The following is a 26,123-nucleotide window of genomic DNA, read 5'->3' as shown; positions in this document are numbered from 1 at the left end:
GTTTTAGCAAATTTTGATAAAAAATTGATGAAATGTATGATGGAAAGTTGTAAGTCCCATGAAAATATGTGGTTAAAATTAATCATTGACTTTGAATTTGATAAAATTCAAAATTTAATTTCTACCAAATATGGGTTAAATTTGTTGTTAGAATAAAATGAAATTCAATTTTTTTTAATCCAAAATTTAATTAAATACAAATTTATCGTGAATAATAGAATACATTTTTCAAAGTGCGGTGGTTAAAATTTAATCATCTCAAAGTTTAGTGTAAAATTTCGGTGAGTAATAGAAGACTTTTTTTTAAAATTTAGTGGTCAAAATTCGATCATCTCAAAGTTCACTGCCAAAGTTTGATTACCTTAAAGTTAAGTGAGCAATAAAAGACTTTTGTCAAAGTTTAGTGAACAATCGAAAATATTTTCCAAAGTTTAGTGACTAGAATTCTATCATCTCAAAGTTTAAAGGTGTGACGAAATGTCACATGTGCATTCCATTAGTCTTGTCACTAATTCCGTTAGAAATTTTAAATGGATGTTATATCGGTGAGTAACGTCCAATATTTTTTAAAGTTTAGTGTCCAAAACTCAGTATATTAAACTTTAATGAGCAATTAAAGACATAGACATTAAGAATGATTAAAAATCCACCTTAATTTCAGTGGTGTATCGTATTGCATTAAATAGAGCTTTACAAGATAGTATAAATGGAATACAAATCAATAATTTACAATGAAATGGAAACCGTGTAAATTAGTCTCCTTCAATTACGTGATTGGCATTGGCATGCTATGGGAAGATTGTGATTGAGGAGTAATATCCTCAATCACAGTATTATTTCCAACACCCCCCTGCAAGCTCAACGTCGAATTTTATCGGACTTGGAGCTTGGAACGAAAGAGCTCAAATAGAGGTCGAGAAACACTCTTGGTAAAGATATCAGCAACTTGTAGATGAGATGGGACATATTGTGTACGAAGTTTTCCCGCGACAACAAGCTCACGAAAAAAGTGGTAGTCCAATTCAACATGCTTGGCCCGCTTGTGTGAAATCGGATTGGAGCTTAAAAAAAATGGCACTTTTGTTGTCACATAAGAGAGTGGGTTGCTGAGGCATGGATGCCTTGAGGTCATGCAGGAGATGTGTGAGCCAGATGAATTCAGTGGCAGTGGAGGCAAGGGCACGATACTCAGATTCACAGCTGGAACGAGAGATAGTCGGCTGTTTCTTAGCACTCCAGAAAACTAAATTGTCGCCAAGATAGATAGAATAACTAGAGGTCGAACGACGAGTATCCGGGCAGCCGGCCCAATCAGCATCAGAATAGGCTACAAGAGCACCAGGAGAAGTGGAAGGGCGAAAATGTAGGCCATAGTGAATGGTGCCTTTAACATAGCGGAGGATACGTTTAACAGCCAGAAAGTGATCATCAGTGGGAGCGTATAAGAATTGACTGACAGAGTTGACAGCATGAGCAATGTCGAGCCTTGTGATAGTTAAGTACTGTAGTGCACCGACGAGGGATCTATAGAGAGTAGGGTCTGAAAACAGAGAACCATCAGCAGAAAGATGTTGAGAAACAACCATGGGCGTGTGAACAGGTTTACTGTCAAGTAATTGAGCTCGAGTAAGAATGTCCCGTGCATATTTGAGCTGACTGATGAAGAGACCATCAGAAGTTGGAGTGGCTTCAAGACCAAGAAAATAGCTGAGAGAATCTAAGTCTTTAGTGGCAAACTCAGAGTTAAGTGTACGAGTGAAGCGGGCAAGAAGTGAAGAATTGTTGCTTGTAATAATGATATCATCAACATAAAGAAGTAAATAGATAATGTCGGACTTCTGATGAAAGACAAATAGAGATGTGTCCGCACGGCTGCAAGAAAACCCAAGGCGAATAATAAAGGAGCTGAAGCGCTGAAACCAAGCACGAGGGGCTTGTTTGAGACCATAAAAAGCTTTCTTCAACTGGCAAACATGGTCGGGAAAGCGAGGATCAATATATCCTGGAGGTTGTTCCATATAAACTTGATCGGTAAGAGTACCATTGAGGAATGCATTTTTTACATCAAGTTGATGAAGGGGCCATTTTTGTGTAACAGCGAGAGAGAGTACAACCCGAACAGTAGTAGCCTTGATTACGGGACTAAAAGTATCAGTATAGTCAAGACCAGGGACATGTGTATAACCTTTGGCAACAAGGCGGGCTTTAAGGCGCTCAACAGATCCATCAGGTAAGTATTTGGTTCGGAATACCCATTTGGAGCCCACAATGTTGGTGTTGGCAGGGCGAGGTACCAAAACCCAGGTGCGATTATTCTGTAATGCATGAATTTCTTCATTCATGGTAGCAAGCCAAGCAGGATTTTTAACAGCAAATTTGAAACCTTTGGGCTCAGTCGATGCAAAAAAAGCAGAAAGAAGACCAGAAGAGCCCAAGAAACTAAGATTGGCTGGATATCGAGTCTTGAAAATGCTAGCTTTAGCTCTTGTAAGCATAGGATGAGTGGCCAACGGGACCACTGCAGTAGCTGTGGGATCTGCACCAGGTTTAAGAGGAGATGAACTTGGAACCGAGGTCTGTAAAGAGGCACCTGCAAGAGAATGAGGATCCTGCAAAGACTCAATCACTGGATCAGTACACATAATAAATGGATTAGAACTGGATTGAGTGAGTTGTGAAGAACGAGTGTCAGGGAGTGGGGGAGGTGGATCTGCATGGGTGAGGCTAGGTTCTAGAAAATTGGAAAAGTTAAGGGAGGATATGGGTTGAGCTTGAGAGATAGCAATGGAAGGAAAATGAGTTTCATCAAATTGAGCATGACGAGTAATATAGAGCCTAGAGGTGGAAGGCTCGAGGCAATGAAACCCTTTGTGAGAGGACTGTTACCTAAGAAAATACATGGAATGCTGCGAGGAGAAAATTTGTTAGGCATATAATCTCGTAAGCAAGGATACACACGACAACCAAAAGGGTGAAAGTTTTCATAGTTCGGAGGGTTACCGTACAAAATCTCAAAAGGTGATTTACCTCCAAGGAGTGGTGTAGGCAAGCGGTTGATAATGTAAGCTGCAGTGCTGAACGCGTCAACCCAAAAGCGAGGAGAAATGTGGGAGTGAAAAAGGAGTGCTAATCCCNTGTCTCATTCCAATCACAGCGTTGAAGGCACCGATCGGCAAAGTGGCCATCCATCCTGCAAATCTGGCATCTTGGTGGACGACACCATTGGCTGTAGTTGGAGTGTCCTTGTCCACGACCAGATGAACTGCTGCCATGCCCACCGAAGCGACCCCGATGACTACGAGAAGAGCCACCACGATGGGTGGAATTTTTTGTGACAGTAAAGGCTGTCGCTGCTGGAGAAGATGAGTCAAGGGATTTCTGAAAAATTTCAAAACTTTCGGCCTTTGAGACTAAATCTACAAATGAGGGTAGAGAAGTTTGGGCCATTTGTGCTGTGGAGAAACTAGAGAAATCAGTACCGAACCCGCGGAGAAACCAGTGCACCTTGTCAGTACCACCAACTGGACAGCCAATTGCATGTAGTTGATCACAAATTGCTTTGAAGGAACGGGCATACTCAACAACCGATCTATTGCCGCGTTTCATTAATTGCAAGTCATCCTTAAGGCGTAGTTCTCGAGCTTTAGAACGATAGCTAAATGCATTTTCTAGTGCTAGCCACACGTCTCGTGCGATGGAGAGGCCAACTACCTCAGCCATGGCTTCCTCTGTGAGGGAGGAAAGTAACAAAATGAGGAGACGCTGATCAATAGCTTTCCATGCTAGGTATTTGTCACTTGGCGTGAGAGAAGTGGTAGCGTCAAGTTTTGGGGGCTGCATAAGGGTGCCATCAACATGTCCTAATAATTCTTGACTTTCAAGAAGAGGGAGGAGTTAGGCTTTCCAGAGAAGATAATTTGAGGAGGAAAGTTTAATAGTGATCATGTGGATTAAGGTATTGAAAGGAAGAAGGGTGGCAGAAGTTTCAAAAGCCATGAAGGGAAGAAGAAGAACAGGATATGTGGTATGTATGTTAAACCACTTGGCTCTGATACCATAAGAATGATTAAAAATTCACCTTAATTTCAGTGGTGTATCGTATTGCATTATATAGAGCTTTACAAGATAGTATAAATGGAATACAAATCAATAATTTACAATGAAATGGAAACCGTGTAAATGAAATGGAAACCGTGTAAATTAGCCTCCTTCAATTACGTGATTGACATTGGCATGCTATGGGAAGATTGTGATTGAGGAGTAATATCCTCAATCACAGTATTATTTCCAACAGACATAAGTTTAACGACCATTGAAACAATTAACTCAGGGTATGGGCATTTTATGGGTCCCAAACAAATTTTTCGAATTACATTGACATTTTTTATTTTCAAATATTCTTAGATGTCAATAAAAGGAAAAATAAAATAATTTACAAACTGAAATTGAATAATATTTATATTTTATACATCGGATTTTCTTTTTATTGTTCGAGCTCTATTTTTGTCCAAATTACATTTTTAAATAATATTTTAATGGAGAATATATGATTAAAAAGTGAGAAAATTTTTGATCTGCATATAATACTATTTTATTAAAAAATGTGGAATTAAAAGTAAGACATAAAAAAATGTATTTTGAAAATAATGAGACCAAACAATGCTTAATAATTTGTACTTTGTTACAAAAACTAGTTAAAAGTAATAAACATCAAATTACAAATATGAGCAAAACATAAATGACAGATTTGAAAAAAAATGGTAAAATCAATCTTCATTTTGATATGTATATTTTTTCTATTTTTAAAGTTACTTTTTTTTTTTCTAAAAATAAGTATAAAAATGATGATCACTTTAGTAATTTGACCGACGGCCAAAAGTTTAATACTCAAAAGTTAATTTTCCAGCAAAGTAGAAATTTGTAATTGTGGATGGATGAAATATTTATCTGAAGACAAAATGGTACTTCGTTTTTTTATTGGGCATATTCTGTTGAGCTATTCAAAGTCTGGGCTCACCATTTGTGCTATCAATATCCACTTCATCTATTGTGTGAAAAGGGGCTGAATCGTAAACTCCAGAATTAATCGCTGTAAGGTGGATACCTGGGTATCAAAAAAAAAATATCCACTTCATCTCACAAAATGTAATATATTATAAGTATAGTAAACAAAATGAGCTAACATTGTTTTATAATTTTATTGAGTCGAGTCGTGTCGCGTCCGGTCTAATCTGATCGAGCCGAGATATTGGAATTTTCTTCTAACACCATGGCTCTGTAGTAGAAGCTTAACCACCCTAGAGCATCCGTTAGCAATAACCCATTATTTTATCTTTATCTTATAAATAAACTTGAGATAATACTCAAATGTTGGCTGCTAGAAGAAATATGGTAAGAAAATTACATGTGCTTTTTTGAAAAGAAAAAACAGAAGATGAAGGCAGCATCAAATTTGACATCTAGCCGACTATCAAACTCTTAAGAGTACATAGAAGTTTAATATAGTCTAAGCAACGAGGACAGTTCATTCATAGAGGGTGAAGCCGAGGGTTTTGTTCGAAAACAAATTGACCAATGGAGAATAGAATACCATGGAAAGAAAATAATGAAAGTGGACAAGTTTAATGTACAATTTCCATTCGAGCTTGTAAGTAAATATAGCTTAATAAGCCATGCGTGGGAAACTAAATTCGAAATTTTTGATCCAAGTATTAAGCAATAAAAGGTTACAGCTGTTAGTTGAATAAACAAAGTTAACTTGAGTTATTCAATCTGAGTCACGATGATCATGAGATTGTACAAAATTATACTTGATACATCGAGTATAATAAGATGCATTTTATAACATGTCCAAAACATATTGAGTACAATTGGTGGATAAAGTTTGACGATTCATCTAGGATTTCTATATCCAGGAAATAAGAATTATATGTTTGGTGTATATCAAACGAGTCTATGTAGATGACTTATTCTTGATTGCTAGGAATAAAATCATCAAACAAATCATCTAAGTCTTGAGCGGTAATATATCCTTAGTCACTAGCTCAATTTTTTTGATGTGCCAATAAGTGAATTCCTAAAACTAAAACCTCTTTATTTTAATAAGTATTCAAGTTATTATAAACATTTAACACACACACACACACACACACACACACACACATATATATATATATATAGAGAGAGAGAGAGAGATAGAGAGAGAGAGAGAGAGAGAGAGAGAGAGAGAGAGTTAAATCACTACTCTTCACGTGGGTGTATTTTGAACCTCGGATTGTTTTTACTATTTGTATGTTTATGAAAAATTATCAAAAAAATGTAACCATCATTATTACCACTTATGATAGACATGTAAGAAAACATTTTGATTACATTTATTTTTTATGAAAAATATTAGTTTTCCACCTAAATTCCTATTTTGAAGTGCTTGGTTGCTATTTTTTTCCATTGAAAATATTTTCTAATTTTTCAAAATATGCATAATTTTCCATGTTATTAAGAAAAATATTGTCTTTGTGGGTGTAGGCTTTTGTTTTCCTAGAATCAAAGAAAACATTTTATTTTTTATGTGATATTCTTCATATCAATCAAGTACACTCTTAAGAAGAAGCATTTCCTTGGATGAGCTTCCTAAGTGAAATTGATAAGACTTCGAATTTCAAGCATCAAGATTCCAATTATAAAAAGTGGTTAATTGTTTCAAAACTTCAGAAAAATTACGATATTGTTTGTCATTCTTTAAAAATTTAAATCGTTTGCTATAGCCTATAGGATCATTTTTCACTACACATTCATATAATAAAACATTCTATACATGAACCAATAAAGTATCTTTGCTTTTCAACCACACATTCTCTTAAAAAATACTTTTTAATAACTCATTATTCTCAAATAAATTCTGTCAAACAGGTTCATTTGAAATTTTCAAAACGTATTATACTATTCAACTTAGAGTACAGATCAAAAAGTACTTAATTCATCGAACTTTGAAAATGAAAACTGGGCTATAATACATTTTTAATAAAGGGTACTAATTTTGGCTTAGAATCAAAGTAATTCAGAGATTTATTGATTATAATTACAAATGATAATTAATAAATATAAAGTGATGTAGCAGCAATCAACCTGAGCACCCACCGAAAGCAGAAAAGATTAAAGAACACAAAAGTGTGAAGGATCTGTTTGGTATTGGGAAAAATTGCTAAAACTATTTATTATTATGCACAAACTCTACCTTTTTTTTCTTTTTTTTTTTTTTGCAAAAAAGAATATTTTATTTTTATCAAGCACAAACTCTATCAACATAAGTATAGCACCCTGTTTGATCCACATTCTTTTAAGAAAATATATTATTAAACAGGATTTTGACATCATTTTAATCACACATTTTCAATAAAATAATTTTATATGCAGATTCAAAATTTTTCCTTATTTTTAACCACAAATTTTCTATCAACACACTATTTAAAAATGCATTTTAATAAAAATAATGTGGCTCAAACAAAGGGGATAAATTAATTCATTCAAGAGGGGCAAGAAAAAATAAAAAAGTTTGATGTTATAACTTTAAAATATATCTTTGGCTAACTCTAAAGGTTACTTATAAATAAATAAGTAAATTTTAATATAAAATAAATAAGTGAATTTTAATATAAAAAACTTTTTAATTTGTGAAACTTCAACATTGATATGTTGCTTACTTTGACAATGTAGCCTCAAAAGGAATGAAATTTTAATTTTAATTTAATTCAAAGTCAACAATTAATTTTAAACATATATTTTTTAAATTCACAACTTATTAACGGGGACGTTTTATCAATTTTTGTCAAAATTTACTAAAATTCTAATTTTAATCATAACAAAAAAGGCAAGTTTCATAATTACTAAAAGAAAAAGGAAAAAATATCACTTTTCAGCTTTTCGAGGCAATTTTTACTCCTACCAAACGCGTCTTTAAAATTGTCAGAAAACAATATCAAATTTCAAAAGTTACCCCAAATCTCTCCGTCTCTCTCTAAGCGTCCATTTCAGGCGATTTTTCGGCGAGATCTACGACCAGGTAAATTGAATGAACCCATCATTTTTATTTTCTTGTTAAAATTACAATGTATTTTTAATATCCTGAAAGTTTAACTGATGCTGTGTAAAATACTTTCCTTTTAGGGTTGCCAGACATCCAATTTATTGTATATTTCCATTTGAACGCCTCAAATATATGAAATCTCAAATCAAATAGTGTTTGTTTAGTATTTAATTATTTGTATTCCTGGAAAATACAAGTTACAGCGTGTGATTTGTGGCTTCGAAAGCTGATGGAGCTGGAGCGTGTTAAATTGTTTTATGTACTGTTGTTTTGACATTTAGCGCCTGAAAATGGGAAATGAAAACTCTTTTCAGAATTGATTCGATATGGAAGTCTACAATTTGTAAATTGTAAGTGCGATTTATACTATCTAGAACTAGGATTCTAAAATAGAATGTTTATATAGTTAATTATTAGTCATTGAACTTAACTATATGCAGCCATTTAGAGTCTGATGCACAATTGAATCTCCATTGTCATTCACCGTTAGCTGCCCAGATGCCATTCATCACGTCACTTTAATGAGAAAAAAAGCATTTTTCGGTTTTGCAGAATTTCATTAGACCTCATGCTTAGTTCATGAGGACTTGGTTTTATGATATACAGTAGGGGTAACTACCATGGATGGAGCCAGGGAAACGAGTGCACTGGGGGGTAGGATATAATGCTGGAATTTTTATTTTTATTTTTTTGAAGAATGCAGTAACACAATAAAATTTTCAAAAAGGAGAGTGGAGCAGATTTGTGTTCAAATTCAAAGAGGAAGGGATAGCGAGACACTGTGCAGATTTGGGTTTCGAAGTTGTATTTCCGTGTCGAATCCGAAGAAGATTCTGTAGTTAGTCAATGATAATACATGTTAGTTTGTTTCTGTAGTTTTAACTGATCGTGAAACAAATAACAATAAGTTTACTGATATTTATAACATTTGAATTCCAAAATGTATACGAAGTCATAAGAAATTGAAAATCAGGTACAGATTATTCGGATCTATCAATGGTGGATTAATTCAATATCAATTGACAAAAGAGAGGTTCACTTTTGAATCTGTGATTCTGTATAGAGAAGGTCCATTTGTAGCTAAATGATTACTTTGATTACAAATGCCTCTCTTAATTATATCGTTTGCAACTAAGCAACGATTAATTGAAAAGGAAAATTTCAAAATATAGCCCCCCCCCCCCCCCCCCCCCCCCCCCCCCCCCCCCCCCCAACCAATTTAAATATGTAGAACTATGATTCGGTTCCCACTCTTTGAGCTTGCTTTTGGTAAATGTTTGAACACACCTTCTGTTTATTAATTCTTTCATATTTCATCTTATGGTCCATTCCCCTCTACCAGCTGCAAAACTTTCGGCTGTACTCTATAGACTGTGGGAGATTATAGATTATAGAAAATAAATTTATAAATCAGTAACTTTGCTAATTAATAGTATATTTCTTTGTGCGTGTAGGTTGGAATTATTATGCTTTCTGGATTCATACACATTAGTTACCTGAAGGTATGCTGAATAGCTTTTCCCTCTCCGTGTTTTTCAAATATGTGCAATTCCATAAACGTGGTTAAGAACATACATACCTTCGGTTTTAGTAATTGCTTTGGTTTTTATATTGGCTATTTGCATGTGCAATAAATTCAGTTTCGTTACTTTGCATACAGTCTTCGAAATTCAGCTTTGCTGCAATGCAACGTAGAGTCTTCTCCTTGTATGATTGTTATCACTGGGATTTGCTAGTGTCCTATCTATTTTTTCCTCAAGGGATAGTGGCCTCAAGTGGGAGGCTTGCACGATGGCAGGACATTTATTCGTACAGGGTCTCAAAAATCATTTATTATGTCCATCACTCTATGCAGTGAAGGACCTTCTTTTCAGATGTTTATTATGGGTGGCAGCTGCAGTTTGCTTGTGTCCTTGCTATTGAAATTTTTGTGCTTGTCTAGCCATCTAGGTACTAAGTGGCCACACTAACAGCAATTAATGTGATTTCTACGATTTGAGTGATTACTGGGTTTAATTTACTCTTTCTCTCAGATTCGCAACATCCATGGAAGATTAGTTTTTTAAAATCTTGGTCCATCTTGATTAACAATTAAAAGAGTAGGAGATTGTTTCTAAACATTCTCTCTCTCGACGTGTTGTTTGCAAGATTAATTGGCTGAAGAATTTTATTAAAATGTTCTTTATGGAGAATTTATTAATAAGTTTATTCTCTTTTGTTCTTTCTGTGTCCCTTTTATAATTCTTTAATGGAAATCAGTATCAGTAACCATAGATGTTAGTGTAGCTGAAAATATAGATGAATATCCACGTTCCTCTTTTTTTCCAGTGGAAAATTGTTGACTACATGGGTATCGAAAGCTGTGTCCTACCGTGTGTAGCATGGGTGTATGGTAACCCCCCCCCCCCCCCCCCCCCCCCCCCCTGGACCCCCCCCCACCCCCTCCAACGTTATTCTCTGCTGTAGTAATATTTCTAACTTCTTGAAGAAAATGAAAAGATAAAAATTGGAATTCTCTGAGTCTCAGACATTTGGATCATGTTTGAGAATAATCTTTCTTTGTTTATGAAAATTTACTTTGGTCATGATTTGCAGTATCCCCATTCGAGACTTCTTCTGTTCTTGTTTTGCTTTTGAAAATTAAAGAAACTTTGAATTATTGTCATGGACTCATGGCTATGATACTCCAGCTATATTCCATGTCCACCAATTTTATTGAATCTGATACTGTACCACCCATTTGCTGCAACTGCTACTGCTTGCTTAGAAGTTTTTGATTTAACATATCTAGCCTTCAAAGAGCCAAATCCCAGTCTGTATAGGTCCTGTGATTCTGACAAGCTATATTTTATGACTTAAAACTTCACCATTGTAATTAATGATTTCCCTTTTAATTGCTTGTATTGACTATCCCTCTTAGCCATCCTTTCTGGGTCATGATGTTGTTGGACTGCTATTTATCTTGAAAATTTTGTTAGGACATGAAAATCTACTAGCTTTGATTTGATTGGATTACAACTGCTGGTAAAGAGTGGATCTGGAGGAGATTTCCTTGGTGGATTCCACAAAGCATGTTGATTTGGTAAGTCAGTATTAATTCATATCCAAATATCAATGGCCTGAGCGAGCTTTAGTTAGAAACATGTGAAGTTGAGTCACGATCTATTTAATCTGTACTTGTCGTGTGTTTTCAGCAATTTTTGCTAGTTCTTAATCTTATATTATTATGTTTTTATCCAGACTAAGTATTTCCAAGACTTCAAATGAAATGCCCGCTTCTTTATTTTCTAACTAATGCTCTGGATAACCTTGTCAGATTTTGCAGGATTTGCTGCAGTAATTCCTCTGGGGCCAAAAATATCTTGGTGAATTTCCTTCTAATTGCAAGTAGATATGCAACAGACTGGCGTGAAGGATACCCAGCTCCGAGACAGCAATAACCAAAAGGTCCACCCCCAACCCATGGAAGAAGCTGCAAATCAGAATCCGGAAGCTATGGAAGCGCTAGTATCTAAGATTTTTACCAATATCTCGTCCCTGAAGTCTGCCTACATTCAACTTCAATCTGCTCATACTCCTTACGACCCAGACAAGATTCAAGCTGCCGATAAACTTGTGATTTCCGAGCTGAAGAATCTCTCAGAACTCAAGCATTTCTACCGAGAGCATAACCCCAAACCTGTGTGCGTTTCTCCACAGGACTCTCGCTTAGCTGCTGAGATTCAGGAACAGCAGAGCTTGTTGAAGACTTATGAGGTCATGGTGAAAAAATTCCAGTCTGAAATTCAGAATAAAGACTCCGAGATTGTTCAACTGCACCAGAAAATCCAAGAGGCAAGTCAGAAGCGGGTAAAACTGGAGAAGAACCTCAAGCTTAGGGGCATGTCAACCAAAGAATTTAAAGATGGTGTCGATGAAGATGGGATATTTTCTTTGGACTTATCCCCTGATCTTTTCAAGTCAGCAGTGGAAGCTGCTTATAAATCCATTCATGATTTTTCCAAGCCATTAATCAACATGATGAAAGCAGCTGGGTGGGATCTTGATGCGGCGGCAAACTCCATAGAGCCGGACATTGTTTATGCAAAGAGAGCTCACAAGAAATATGCCTTTGAATCCCATATTTGCCAAAGAATGTTCTTGGGGTTTCAGGATGAAAGCTTCTCCGTGAAATCGGAAAATCCATCAGGCACCAAAGAAAGTGTATTCCACCAATATCTCGCCTTAAGAGAAATGGATCCACTAGATGCCGTAGGGCAGAGTCCAGATTCCATTTTTGAGAAATTTTGCCGGAGCAAATACGTAGTTGTCGTTCACCCAAAGATGGAGGCTTCGTTTTTTGGAAACCTAGATCAGCGGAACTATGTGATGGGAGGTGGTCATCCGAGGACAGCTTTTTACCAGGCTTTTCTAAAACTGGCAAAGTCAATTTGGCTTTTGCACAGGTTGGCACATTCTTTTGATCCCTCAGTTAAGATTTTCCAGGTCAAGCGAGGCGCTGAGTTCTCGGAAGTTTATATGGAAAGTGTTGAGAAAAATTGTGTCATTGAAGATAGCGATCAGAAGCCTAAAGTGGGTCTAATGGTTATGCCGGGTTTCTGGATTGGCGGTAGTGTGATCCAGTCCCAAGTCTATCTTACGGGCATGAAGATGGCAGAATGACTTGCTCTCTCGGATGGAAGTTCGTCAAACATGTACGCATGTGTGTGGTTTTATGACAATTTGATACCTTGTCTGACTGTATTGTTCCACGCTTGTAGTAGTTTATTATTTGTTGTTGCGTACTCGTCGTTTGATATGGAATATGCTGCCATTTATTTCAGATCTCCTCCTCCATATTTGTGTATATTTTTTAAGCCCTTTTATTGATCTATTATTTTCTTAGCTGTGGATTTCCTGTTCTATGTATTTTCTAGCTTGTCAGAACTGTTGTATTGGTTCGCATGATATATTTATACGCACGAAAAAGATCTCCTAAACACCGGTTCTTAATTTATGTTAAACACCAGTGACATGACACACTATTTAATTGATGAATCATTAAATCCATGAGATCTATCATTAACTTATTTACCAATTAAATGGTGTGTCATGTCACCGGTGCTATATACAATTTGATACCTTGTCGGACTGTATTGTTTCCCGCTTGTAGTAGTTTATTATTTGTTGTTACGTACTCGTCGTTTGATATGGAATATGCTGCCATTTATTGGATCTCCTCCTCCATATTTGTGTATATTTTTTAAGCTAGCCTTTTATTGATCTGTTATTTTCTTAGCTGTGGATTTCCTGTTCTATGTATTTTCTAGCTTGTCAGAACTGTCGTATTGGTTCCCATGATATATATATATACGAACGAAAAAGATCTCCTAAGCACTGGTGACATGACACGCTATTTAATTGGTGAATCATTAAATCCATGGAATTTATTATTAACTTATTCATCAATTAAATGGTGTGTCATGTCACCGGTGGTTAACATAAGCTAAGTATCGGTGTTTAGAAATGATAATCTTATATATATATATATATTCTTTTATGTTATAAATTCACTTTTTAGAAATGAGGTCAAAGATTGGAGAATATTTTAAAGGGTAATTAGCAAAAAACATCCCTACCTTCAATATTTATTATGGAAAACGTCAACATCTTTCATTTTCGACATTTTTGTCTTTATTTTCATATTTCTTTGCGAAAAATGTCATTTTCACCATTTTTAATGTAAAATGTCCAAAATACCCTCCAATTTAAATAAAACCCAAAAATAAAGAAAAGAAAAATAAAGAATAAATTACAATCTTACTCCTAAATATTTTAAAAAGTGCAAGTGGGTCTAAGTAATTATTAAAATGTCTAATAGCACAAAATATCCTTACGTTTGGCTTATAATGTGAAAAGCGTCCCTACGTTTAAAACTGGTGAAATGGACGTTTTCCACAATGAAACGTGAAAATATGGATGAAAATGTAAAAAAAATTGAAATGTAGGGACGTTTTTAGCAAGAAGTGTCAAACATATGGATTTTTTTGTTATTAGGCATTATTAAAATATTAAAAATAACTTTACCTTCTTCCCGCACCTCACCCCCATTCCATCGCCACTTGTCGGACATTTTCAACCACTAGAACCACTGGATATTGACATCAATAAAAAGCCCTTAACCTCCTCCACAATTACCACCCAATTACTCCCCATAACACCAACTAATCTTGTCGGAAGCAACTCTCAAAGTCAACAATTAGAAAATCTGAAAACTACCAGAGTCTCCTCCTTTGGCCACCACCTAGATCGCAGGCCTTCACCAGATGATTGCCCATACCCTATCGATTATAACCATGTCCTCAATTTACCTAAATGTCACTCCAACAATCTAAATTTATTCTAGAAGTACCACCAATCGCGAACCTGCATCATCAGCCGAATATTGCAGATTCCAGCTCCGTTCGGTCAACACATGGTCTTAGACCACATGGGCTAATCTCATCTCCCTCTAATTCACCTTGCCCAACCATGGGTCAAGGCCAATTTCGTCCGAAACAAGTTGAATTTGTGGATGAACTTCTGACCTTATGCAAAAAATTCGAGACCAAGGAATTTGTTGAATCTATGGTACTCCAAATGTTCAATTCGACAATTAGAACCTCAATGGAAAATCCATGGGTCAACAAACAATTGAGCCAATTTACAACCTAAATGCTGGATTCAACTCTAATTAAGTCCAACTGCACGTGGGAATTTTTCAACTCCAAATGCTACTTCTTCTGATGTCTTTGCTCCAATTATGGGGAGTTGTTGGATGGTAATTTTGGAGGAGGTTGAGGGCTTTCCATTGATATCAATATCCAGTGGTTTTAGTGGTCGAAAGGTGGCTAAAAATGGCCGACAAGTGATGGTGGGATGAGGTGAGGTGTGGGAAGAAGGTGAAGTTGTCGAAAGGTGGCTAAAAATGGCCGACAAGTGATGGTGGGATGAGGTGAGGTGTGGGAAGAAGGTGAAGTTATTTCGGTGGATTATTTGCACTTTTTAAAAGTTAGGGCCTAAAGTTAAAATTTATTTTTTATTTTTCTTTTCTTTTTTTAATTTAGATAAGAAGGTATATTGGTCATTTTATTTTAAAAAATGATGAAAATGACGTTCAGCGCAAAGAGAGGTGAAAGGTAGGGGCGAAAATACAAAAAAAATAAAAATGAAAGGTATAGACGTTTTTCACAATAAACTTGAAAGATGTGGACGTTTTATGTCAATTACATATGAAAAGTGAGAATGAAAGTAGGGATTTATGTTTGGGATTTGATATATTTTGATTTCAAAGTGGGCATTTTAAACATTTCAAATGAAGGATATTTAAGTCTTTAACACATGATAAAGTAGTTTTTTTATTGTGTAGTATTATTTTCTTAATTTTTTTCATCAAATTCTTATTTTCAAATTCTCATTAATTGATACATTTAGTCCTTAATGATAATTTATATCAAAATATTTTGATTCAATGATTTGAAATGAGAGAAAAATATTTTTTTCATACTTTTTTTATTAATTTATATTTTTAAAATATGATGAAAAATAAATTGTTATATGCAATTTCAATGTGCTTTGTGGACACAAATTGTTATATCAAGTATAAATATGTTAACTAATGGAAGGTTTGATGACAAGCATGTCGTGAAAATTTGTCAGGGACATAAATGTTATAACGAGTTAAGAGAACTTTAAATGTAATTAAAATATGGTGCAAGAAATAAAAATTGTAGTGTGAATATAACTACTTTTTTATCAAATACTAGTTTTCCACCCGTGCATTATGTCATTTTTTAAGTAATATTAAGTTATTAACTTGTTAAAATATATATTCAATTCTCTCAATAAATCTATAAATTTGATTAATTGTTTAAAATGATAAATGGAAATGTAATCTTTATATATGACTTTTTCACACTATAGGCCAAACGTAGGGACGTTTATGCTATTAGATCTTTTAATAATTATTTGGACTCACTTGCACTTTTTAAAACATTTAAAAGTAAGATTGTAATTTATTCTTTATTTTTATTTATTTATGTTTTTTGGGTTTTATTTAAATGAGATGGTATTTTGGTCATTTTAAACTAAAAATGGTGAAAATGACGTTTTCCGGAAAGAAAGGTGGAAATAAGAACAAAAATACCAAAAAAATGAAATGTGAGGACGTTTTCCACAATAAACCTTAAAGGTAAGAACGTTTTGTACTAATTACCTTATTTTAAACTATGGAGGCATTTAAACTTTAGTCTATGTGGGGATAAGTGATAACCATTAGATTTGGACAGGTGCTTTGTTTCATATTGTCCAAAGGTGAATTTTGTTAAATGGCTTTCTCGCAAATATGCACAGTGAAAATAGCATTACTTTCTATTTATGTTTTGTTAAATGGCTTTGTTTTCATTTGAAGGTTTTAATACTGTTATCGTAAAAAGTCTTCATTAAAATATTAAATTTTTTTACTAATTCAGTAAATCAATCAAAATCTAGTCAAAATTGCCTTACCGAGTCAACACAGTAGGAGACAGAGAAATACATCCAAAACTGAGTTCTTAAAAGGATCTTGCCAACCATCTGTATATTTGGCACAACAGACATGATGTTTGGTACACTGACATTAATGTTATGCTGCTAAAAGAAGCAGCTAATAAGCTGCTTTTAAGCTTTAGGCCAAACATGCTATAAAAAAAAAAAGGTTGAACCTCAACTTTAAGGATCCTCCACCGCTCCGTCCCTGGAGTATCGTGAAAGAGGTTAATCGCGGAATGTGTCGAAGCAGGCCAGGAAACAAGAACTGCTTATACACTGGTGCCCACAAAAAGTCTTAATCTATATTTCAGAAGTCGAACTCTCACACTACGATTGCCAGCAAGACTGAGTATATTTCACTCTTGTCCTTTGCACCACTTGAATATGCCTCGGAGGGCAAACATGCTATAATAATGTCAAATAATTAGTTTAGTGGTTCCTTTGTCTGAAATTGAAGAGAAGGAAATATTGTTAAATGCAAATGGATCACATCAAGAGATCATTCTGATTGTTCCAGAGTTGACTATTTCTATACTTGATGCCTACGTGATGCATGGACCGTGAAATCTGCTTTTCCAAGATTTTGATATATACAAGGCCATTACTTGAATTATTGGTTCAATTGTGATTAAAATTTGCAGGATCAATTATTTTTATTAGCTAAAGCAGTTAGATTAATTGATTTTTATTTCTGTGAAGACGATTGATACTCCGTATTCAACAGGGTAAGAAAGAGCGGCCGACATGTGTCAAAATTTAGTTAGAGGAGGAGGATTGTGGTGGAACGACAATCAACATAAAATTCCGTCAGATCTTATTTATATATGGAAGTTTGATTGATTTACTTGAATCGCTGCTGGATTTAAGATTAAACTTTGCTAACGTCGAAAATATTATTTATTACTTGTTTATCTTTATGTAGGAAACAAATATCATTGCTTTCTTGGATATTTTGTAGCGGTAATATAATATTAATTATTATGATTTTGCTAAAATGTAAATTATGTGTCAACCTTAATTTTAGCATCATGTTGGTTCTTTTTTATATGAATTGTTTGCAATTCTTGCAACAAGTAACCGTAGACACCGGCGAGAGTGCCATTAGGCTTTTCCAACTTTTACTTTTCACTCAATTGTTCCTAGTTATAAGGTACACTAAGCATGTTTGGTTGGCACTTCACAATAGTATTAGAAAAGATTAAATAATATAATAAATAATTATTTTCTTTAATTTTCAGTACTATTCCATCTCACTTATCGAACAGTTAGGATTGGATAAAGGATGTTATATTTCACATAAATATTTGAAAATCATAACTTGCTATTTCATGTACAAAACTACTAATAACATATTTTTCATGAAGTCTTCATCAAAAGAAATAAAAAAATATTGTAAATACGCTGTTACAAATGATCAAGACAAGTCAAATAGCATTGTTTGTAAACTCGAATAATTCAGCTCGAACTACAACTAAATGACCAGCAAAGCATAATGCTGACGTATATATTTAGCACGCAGCATTAGATACACAACTTAGTAGTATAATAAATAAGATTAAATCTTTTTTAATAGAATTAAGTATTATTCAATTTTGTAATCTTGTTATTTTATTTGTATGTTGGTTATTAGTAAAGTTCACTTACAATTGTCAAATTACTCAAAACACTCCAACCCTAAACAAACCACCTGGTTTTCTTGGAAACAGGTCACACATGCACCTTAAACTATATTAAAATTGCATAGTATTGTATAATCAAAGTAGAGATATCAAATGCTTAAACATGTGACAACCTCTCTATATAAATCCCACAATAACCTCTTCAAATTTGTACATCACAAAATCAGAAAAACCTCTCAAAGTCATCTGCTAAGCACAAAAAATGGTGATGATTAGGCTCTCTATCCTACTCATCTTCGTCTTTTCGCTTGTTAACGCAATGCACCCGGCCGTTCATCGGCGTTCACATGCTAGGGCATTTGTTGAGTTACAGTGTCGAGCCACACGCTACCCTGAACTATGTGTACGTTGTCTTTTCAATCTCATCACCAACTCGAATGTGACACAATTAAATAATCAGAGATTAGCCCAAATTGCCTTGAGGGTGAGCCTAGCTAGGGCTCAATCGACTAGGGTTTACGTCACTGAAGTGGCCAAACTATTCAAGAAATCAAAGGCCAAGGGTTATCAACAAGTCAAAGATTGTTTGGATCAAATAAATGACGGCGTAGATCAAATCTCTAATTCTATCAAAGAGTTGCAGCAAATGAATGAAGATGGTGAAAGTGAGTTTCCTTGGCATGCAAGCAATGTCCAGACATGGATGAGTGCCGCTGTAACTGATGCAAGCTCTTGTCTCGATGGGTTTTCCGGCAGGTCGATCGGCAGCAAGATGAAGGCCATGATCAAAGCCAAGGTCCTTAATCTTGTTCAGGTTAATAGCAATGCTCTAGCCTTGTTCAACAGATTTGCTGCAAGATATAGAGCTTCTCATGTCACCAAACCAAAAGTCTAGGGTGTTTTGAGCATAAAATTATATGTTCGTTTGTGTTTGTGAATTCACATGTAAGGTGGATGTAATATGTGAATACAAAGTTTTGTAATTGTCATTTATTAACTAAAATTAATATAAGTTCTTGTTTGGTTTAGTTTGTTGAGACAGATAGATCTCAATAAACCTTGCCCAAACTTAAAGCCCTCTTCAAATTTGGGGTGACAAGTGAGGCGAGTCGTGGATGCGAATCGTAGCGAATTTTTCGTGAAGAATTATCAGAAGACATGAAATTACAACTCTAATACATATAAATTTGTTTTCAGGAACTAGAAGAATAGTATAAAAATTGCTTAGATCAATTGGTCAAACATTTTATTTTTGTGATTAATGAGGCCACGTGATTGAGTCACCATTAAGATGGGATTGAACTTTGAACTTAGGAAGTATAGATAACGATAAGGGTTGTGGTTATGATAAGATTAATCACATTGATACATTAACTTAAAAAATATAAAAAGTTCGACCAATTTAAACGTAAAAGCGTGAATAATGAAGGAACGATCTAGTAAGATCTTATGTGAGTATAAAAATGTTTTCAAGTATTCATGCTTTAGCATCAAACTCTCGTACTTTGTCATGTGAATTGAACTTGTGACTATGAAGTTTATGGAATCTTTTAGAAACGAAATTGAATTAAAGCTAGAAGTTTATTTATATTTCCCCTAGAAAACATGCACTCACATATCAAATTTATTCTCATTTTCTAAGGTGACAAGTATAAGAGAATCGATATTTAAATTCTCGATCTTTGTTTACTATTGATCATTTAAGAATAATACATTTAAAAAATAAAAATGCCGCAATATCTTCCAATTGCTTAGGCTTCTTCTTAACCTGCATAATAGTGTAATTATAGTCAACAACTTGTCATTAATTAAAGATAAGTAAAGAAAATAATTTAAATTAGGAATTTGATTAATTATATATTACCACACTTCTTTCTACAAAATGAAAGAAAAACAATGATAACTGCAACTCCTGCAGTTACTCCCACAATTGTAGCCACTGTTTTTCCTACATCGTCTTTATTGGAAGAATCTACCAAGAACATCAAAATCAAACAAAATAAGAAAATTCACCAATTTTGTAATTATACAATTCAATAGTGCAATGTATATATGTCAATCTAGGATTCCATACGACGATCGCCTATGAATGTACATAAAGAGAAGTATGTCACATAATCTAATCTTGTTCAACTCTACGTCGATTATCAATGTTTTTGGACATTAGTTGTCGTAAAAAGAGACGTGTGTGTTCAAATATGTTAATTATCATGTCCAATCCTATTCTATGAAATGTGAATGTCCTTTTACACCCTTCAAGTTAATATTAAGTATGATTAAAATTAAATAAAAGGGCTAAAATAAACAAACAGCACAATTATTGATGCTCAAGGGGAAGAAGGTACTTTTTCCATTTTTAAAAGATTGGTTGTTGGTTTTTAGGTTTGCAAAAATATTTGAAATGGATATGATTCTCTATTCTCCTAATGCTTTAGGGTGCGATCTAAAGTGTTCAACTTGTTTAATTCGAATCAGCTTTAGTTTTCAACTTTTTATCAGTTCACAGTATAATATTACAGAAAGTTAATTAAATCTGAAAGAATAATTTTTTATCATGTAGAAAAAAGCCATGAGAAGGTTAGATGTATGGTTTAAATAGAATATGTCAAAAGATTAAGTAGTCGAATAAGAACAACGAAAAGGCTCGATGTATTGCAATTAATTTAATTGTATAAAATGTTCAGTCCCATTTTCTAAAATTCATTTTTCTCGAATTCATTTTCAATCATATATTTTATGAGATCAACAATTTTTATTGACATTTCAATCACCCATTTCATCCACTTATCAAAATCTACTCAAAATTTGATTTTTTGTTAAACTAAATATGGGCCGACTAAGTGTAGGGCCTGATGTCGGAGCGTAAACGCCTAATTTTATACCATCTAAAGCAATATAACTTCAATGGACAATGTGATGGTAGCTCCACTACCACATAGATCAAATATCACTAGAGTACAAATGAATAATATTATTCTATCCGTTTATATTCCTCGTTTGGCTCTCATTTTCTTTCATTTTTTCCCTCTTTCTTATTTTCAAGCACACAATTTTTCATAAAAATAATATTTCACGTAGATTAAAAACTTTTCATTCCTTTTCAACCACACATTCTTCAAAAAATACTATTTCAAACATTAAAATTTGAAAAAAATGGGGGCCTAACGGGTGAAAAATGTCCTTTATATTAGCTCAAATGTATTACATTTTTCCGGGCGAAAGATTTACATTAAATTTTACTACCAATTGGATTTTTCCATTTTTTCATGAAAATTCTAGCTACTTCTACTGGAAAAAATCATGTAAAAATTAAAAACAGAAATTATATACCTGAAGAGGTATCATAGTAACCAGAAGCCCAGTAACGCACATAGCACTGTGCCAAGAACACATCTGCAGCTTCAGCAGATCCACACAGACTCTTCACTTTCGTGACAGCATCAGATAGGCAAGATGAACAATCTGTGGCACCAATATCCCCCAAACACTGAGCATAACCTGCAACATACCCTGATGAACTAACCCTAAACCCTATTGCCACTTGCAAATTAGTGATAACATCGTCACGTCGTCGCAAGAATTCGGCATCATTTGTTGTACTTTTGCTGCACTTCTTGTAACTGTTGTTGAAGACAAAACTCAGATAAATATGTCTATTTTCTAAGAGTTTAAACTTTCAGATGAAGTGCTTGAATGTACTGTACCTAAGACTTGTGTCCAACTTTCCCAAGAAATCAAAATGATCATATCTTACAAAACAGGCATCAAGTTGCAAAGCTGCACCATATGTGTATGGACACAACAAACCAATCTGGCTCACCACATTGACTATGCATTTAGCGCAGTCTTCTGTCTTCAAATCACCTCTGCATTGATACAAGCCGTAAATTGACCCATCCGAGGAGGCGGTTGAGCTGTCGTTTCCGAGAGAAAAGCTGTTGTAAAGTGCCTGTGGAGCCGAATTAGTAATGGAGGATAATAAAGAGTTGAGATTTGTTACATAGGGAGAATTAAGCGTGTATTTATCTTGTGAACAGCCTGCGTATATGAAGATGTGGGCTTTGACAATGAGGAAATGATTATTGAGAAAGAAGAAGAGAAAGAAGATCTCAATGGAGTTTTGTTGAAGGTTTCTCAGCATTTTCTTTCTTTAATTCGTAAACTTTTTATGTTTTTAACTGATTTTTAGCTATCGTGCGAATTTCCCAATAGGTTTTTCTTTCGAATACTATTGGTGTTGAAGAATTTTTAGAGTGGGATTGCTTTTTGGCGTTTCTTTTTGTGTAATTTAGGCACTTTATCTTTTTGGATGATCCAATGGGATCGGATTGGTGGAATACATTGGCCTACTTGTTTGTGTGTGTGCGTGCGTGTGAAACAATAGAATTTTATTAAGAAAATCCTTCTAATATTCTTGAGAATGGAGGAAAAGCTTTGCAACGTCTCATCAAGATAAACAAAGTGAGATTCTTATATTCTGTAGAATGGAATTGGGATATATTCCTATTAAATTCCATGGCCTATATTTATAATATGCCATTTTTTGTCTTGCAGACTTTCTTCTTAGAGACCAGACTGTGGGTCCGAGGCTCAATTAGACCACCCAAAGGAGGACTGAGGGCTCGGCTATGAGGCAAGAGGCCTTTTTTCGTAGATTGTTAAAAATAGGAATCAATATATACAATTGGACGTTCCAATTAGGTCAACACCTTTTTAGCACCCTCGTCATCTACTCGTCTCAACATTTTTATTGATATATTATAAAGAGTATACCAAAGTGTGAGTAGAGGAAAACATTAACAAACCTATATCTAGGCTTGCTACCTATCGAAAAATATAAACGTTATGGAGCTATCCACCACCAAGTACAAGAAGTGATGACGATCTCTTAACGCTAGTGAATTTGCTACAAGATTGCCATCACAATACATATGAGTAATAGTAACATCCATCTAGGAAGCACTACCTAGACATTTATCCCGGCACGAACGTCAATGTCAAAAGACTTTTCGTGATTCCGACAATAAGACAGCCACGAAATAGGCTGAGCTACTCTCGAGTCAAAGCTTTCTTCACTGTAAATGGGTTGCTACATTTCTAAGCCCATTTATTAGAAATGGTCCAGCATAGCCAGCCCAAGTAAACCGGGTCCTTTTTTGATCCAATTAAGTGAAGATTCTGGAATGGATTGAAAGCGTGTTTTATCTTTTGTGCACTGGTGCGTTTCAAATGGATGGCTGACACTTGGTGAAATCTGGACTGTTGGATCAGCGATTGATCGTATTCCATTTAAATTGAACTCTTCATTCTAGGGTTAGGGCAGTTTTTGGTTTTCTTCGTTCTTCTCTCGTCTCCTTCGTGGTTTTATCTATGATTCTATAGTTAGTCTGCTGCATATACTGTTATTTGTAACTGATAATCGAATGTTGGTGTATTCAGGAACTATAATTTTTCTTTAGTCTGAGATTATTCTTCTTTGAAGGTATATCTGTTTCCTTTATTTAAACTTGTAGCTTACTGTGTGTAAGTGTATATGTCTTTGTGACTTACTGTTGAATATTAAACAACTTATGAAATTAGAATAACTTTCTGACATATATTACTGTTATATTTGCTGCTGTCTTGAACCTTTTGAATTAGTTCATGGAACCTGCATAACTGTAAACTGATTTATCTCATATTGTGAAGTGATAACTGTATACGTAAACTACATGTATTGAGTACACATTGTTGATTGAGTATAAGCATATGTGAAATTATCAATCTGTTGTATACTGTTGTTTTCTCCCAAATCACAAGTTAAAATAAATTGATCTGTGTGATACTTTTTAACTTGATTCTGAAACTCTTGAGAATAATTGTTACACTCCTGCACATTATGGCCACGAAAATGGATGTTCCTATGTGGGATGGTAAAGGAGACTTTAGTCTCTGACGCCAGAAAATAAAAGCACTTTTAATGCAATTAAAATGTGTGAAATATATTGATGAGTCTTGGCTTGAAACCCTAAGTGAAGCTAGGAGAACCGAACAAGATAAATTGGCATGGAGTACCTTATTTTTGCACTTATCTGATTCTGTGATTAGGAAGTTAGATGATACTGATACTGATACTGCAGCTGAACTGTGGAAAGCCCTAGAAGCATGCAAGCAATGTCCAGACATGGATGAGTGCCGCTGTAACTGATGCAAGCTCTTGTCTCGATGGGTTTTCCGGCAGGTCGATCGGCAGCAAGATGAAGGCCATGATCAAAGCCAAGGTCCTTAATCTTGTTCAGGTTAATAGCAATGCTCTAGCCTTGTTCAACAGATTTGCTGCAAGATATAGAGCTTCTCATGTCACCAAACCAAAAGTCTAGGGTGTTTTGAGCATAAAATTATATGTTCGCGTGCCCAAACTTAAAGCCCTCTTCAAATTTGGGGTGACAAGTGAGGCGAGTCATGGATGCGAATCGAGTAGCGAATTTTTCGTGAAGAATTATCAGAAGACATGAAATTACAACTCTAATACATATAAATTTGTTTTCAGGAACTAGAAGAATAGTATAAAAATTGCTTAGATCAATTGGTCAAACATTTTATTTTTGTGATTAATGAGGCCACGTGATTGAGTCACCATTAAGATGGGATTGAACTTTGAACTTAGGAAGTATAGATAACGATAAGGGTTGTGGTTATGATAAGATTAATCACATTGATACATTAACTTAAAAAATATAAAAAGTTTGACCAATTTAAACGTAAAATCATGAATAATGAAGGAACGGCCTAGTAAGATCTTATGTGAGTATAAAAATGTTTTCAAGTATTCATGCTTTAGCATCAAACTCTCGTACTTTGTCATGTGAATTGAATATGGAAACAATTTTTCAGCCATAAGTTTGACCCTAGTGTTGACTTAGAAGAAAACATGGATAGGTTCAATAAGATCACACAAGATCTTATAAACTGTGGTGAGAAAATCTCTAGTGATCAAAAGGTAGTTTGTCTGCTTAATGCACTGGGTGATATATATAAGGACATAAGGAATGCCCTAGACTATGGTAGGGATGATCTAACTGTTGATATAATTCATAATTCCCTAAAGAATAAGGAACTTGAGTTAAGATCAGAACATAAAGAAACACTTAGTGTTGAAACTTCTCTACCTAACCCTAAGACTAAGTCTAAAGGCGTTAGTAATTTTAGTCAGGCTAATAGAAGCAAGAATTTTCAGAAGAAAAAATGGGGTAATAATAGGGCAAAAGATAAGAAAAATACTAAAGGATATGATAAGAATAGAAAGTGCTACTATTGTGGCAAACTTGGACACCTTATCAAAGATTGTTTTAGAAAGGCTAAAATCAAAGAAATGGGTCTAATCAGGGTGATGGTCCTTTTGCTAATACTGCTTCTCAAAAAGAAGCAGGGGCAAACATTGGTGTTGCCTATGTCTCCTCATATGAAAGAACAAATCAAGATTGGGTTCTTGATTTAGGTTGTTCTTTTCATATGTGTCCAAACCTTAGCTATTTTTCTGATTTTTCAAATCTAAATGAAGGTTTTGTAAAATTAGGAAATAATGAGTCCTATGGAGTGAAAGGGATTGGAAACATTATACTAAAACTTGAAAGTAATCAAACATTACTTTTAAAAGATACTAGATATGTCCCTGCCTTGAAAAGGAATCTTATTTCATTAGGAGTTCTAGATGATGAAGATTATCAGATTGAAATCAATAAGGGTTTTACAAATATAAAGAAAAATCATAACATTATCATTAATGCATCTAAGACAAATGGAATTTATTTGATAAGTGTTAAGTGTGTGTCTCATAATAATGATGTGAACTTTGTGACTCAGGCTAATAATTTATAACTGTGGCATAGGAGACT

At 34.5% G+C, this 26,123-nt stretch overlaps 3 protein-coding genes across 7 annotated transcripts; 2 read left to right on the top strand and 1 right to left on the bottom strand.

Annotated features, from left to right (window-relative positions):
- The first annotated feature begins 7,949 nt into the window (after positions 1 to 7,949).
- LOC111387065 (protein GRAVITROPIC IN THE LIGHT 1) lies at positions 7,950 to 12,921 on the top strand. Of its 4 annotated transcripts, none has more exons than XM_023011590.1 (4): positions 7,951 to 8,059; positions 9,538 to 9,585; positions 11,062 to 11,165; positions 11,409 to 12,921. In XM_023011590.1, exon 4 carries the CDS (start codon positions 11,477 to 11,479, stop codon positions 12,743 to 12,745), a length of 1,269 nt encoding a protein of 422 aa, XP_022867358.1. In that variant the 5' UTR covers positions 7,951 to 8,059; positions 9,538 to 9,585; positions 11,062 to 11,165; positions 11,409 to 11,476; the 3' UTR covers positions 12,746 to 12,921. The 4 variants fall into 4 exon arrangements, with proteins under 4 accessions (XP_022867371.1, XP_022867365.1, XP_022867358.1 ...); XM_023011586.1 differs by having other exon boundaries at positions 11,400 to 12,921; XM_023011603.1 differs by lacking the exon at positions 11,062 to 11,165 and having other exon boundaries at positions 7,950 to 8,059.
- A 5,536-nt stretch (positions 12,922 to 18,457) lies between these two features.
- LOC111391663 (pectinesterase inhibitor 9-like) lies at positions 18,458 to 19,197 on the top strand. Its single transcript, XM_023016917.1, has one exon. It carries the CDS (start codon positions 18,512 to 18,514, stop codon positions 19,142 to 19,144), a length of 633 nt encoding a protein of 210 aa, XP_022872685.1. The 5' UTR covers positions 18,458 to 18,511; the 3' UTR covers positions 19,145 to 19,197.
- A 718-nt stretch (positions 19,198 to 19,915) lies between these two features.
- Positions 19,916 to 22,561, bottom strand: LOC111387051 (cysteine-rich repeat secretory protein 15). 2 transcript variants are annotated; one of them, XM_023011572.1, is made up of 4 exons: positions 21,954 to 22,561; positions 21,580 to 21,869; positions 20,114 to 20,221; positions 19,916 to 20,017 (listed from the first exon to the last, which is right to left on the bottom strand). In XM_023011572.1, the coding sequence occupies exons 1-4, from the start codon at positions 22,388 to 22,390 to the stop codon at positions 20,013 to 20,015; spliced, it is 840 nt and encodes a 279-aa protein (XP_022867340.1). In that variant the 5' UTR covers positions 22,391 to 22,561; the 3' UTR covers positions 19,916 to 20,012. The 2 variants fall into 2 exon arrangements, with proteins under 2 accessions (XP_022867340.1, XP_022867345.1); XM_023011577.1 differs by lacking the exon at positions 20,114 to 20,221.
- Positions 22,562 to 26,123: the final 3,562 nt, after the last annotated feature.

This window comes from Olea europaea, chromosome 3 (assembly GCF_002742605.1).
Source record: "Olea europaea var. sylvestris chromosome 3, O_europaea_v1, whole genome shotgun sequence".
Taxonomy (NCBI): domain Eukaryota; kingdom Viridiplantae; phylum Streptophyta; class Magnoliopsida; order Lamiales; family Oleaceae; genus Olea; species Olea europaea.
The sequence above is the reverse complement of the archived record's forward strand: the minus strand, read 5'-3'. Positions and strand labels throughout refer to the sequence as shown.

Bases quoted from the DNA above. Each gene is read 5' to 3' on its own strand.
- LOC111387065 (XM_023011603.1), top strand. From the start codon at position 11,477: ATGCAACAGACTGGCGTGAAGGATACCCAGCTCCGAGACAGCAATAAC.
- LOC111387051 (XM_023011572.1), bottom strand. From the start codon at position 22,390: ATGCTGAGAAACCTTCAACAAAACTCCATTGAGATCTTCTTTCTCTTC. The intron at 21,870-21,953 runs GTACAGTACATT...CTTCAACAACAG, and splicing joins AAGTTGGACACAAGTCTTAG to TTACAAGAAGTGCAGCAAAA. The intron at 20,222-21,579 runs GTATATAATTTC...TGTTCTTGGTAG, and splicing joins TTACTATGATACCTCTTCAG to ATTCTTCCAATAAAGACGAT.
- LOC111391663 (XM_023016917.1), top strand. From the start codon at position 18,512: ATGGTGATGATTAGGCTCTCTATCCTACTCATCTTCGTCTTTTCGCTT.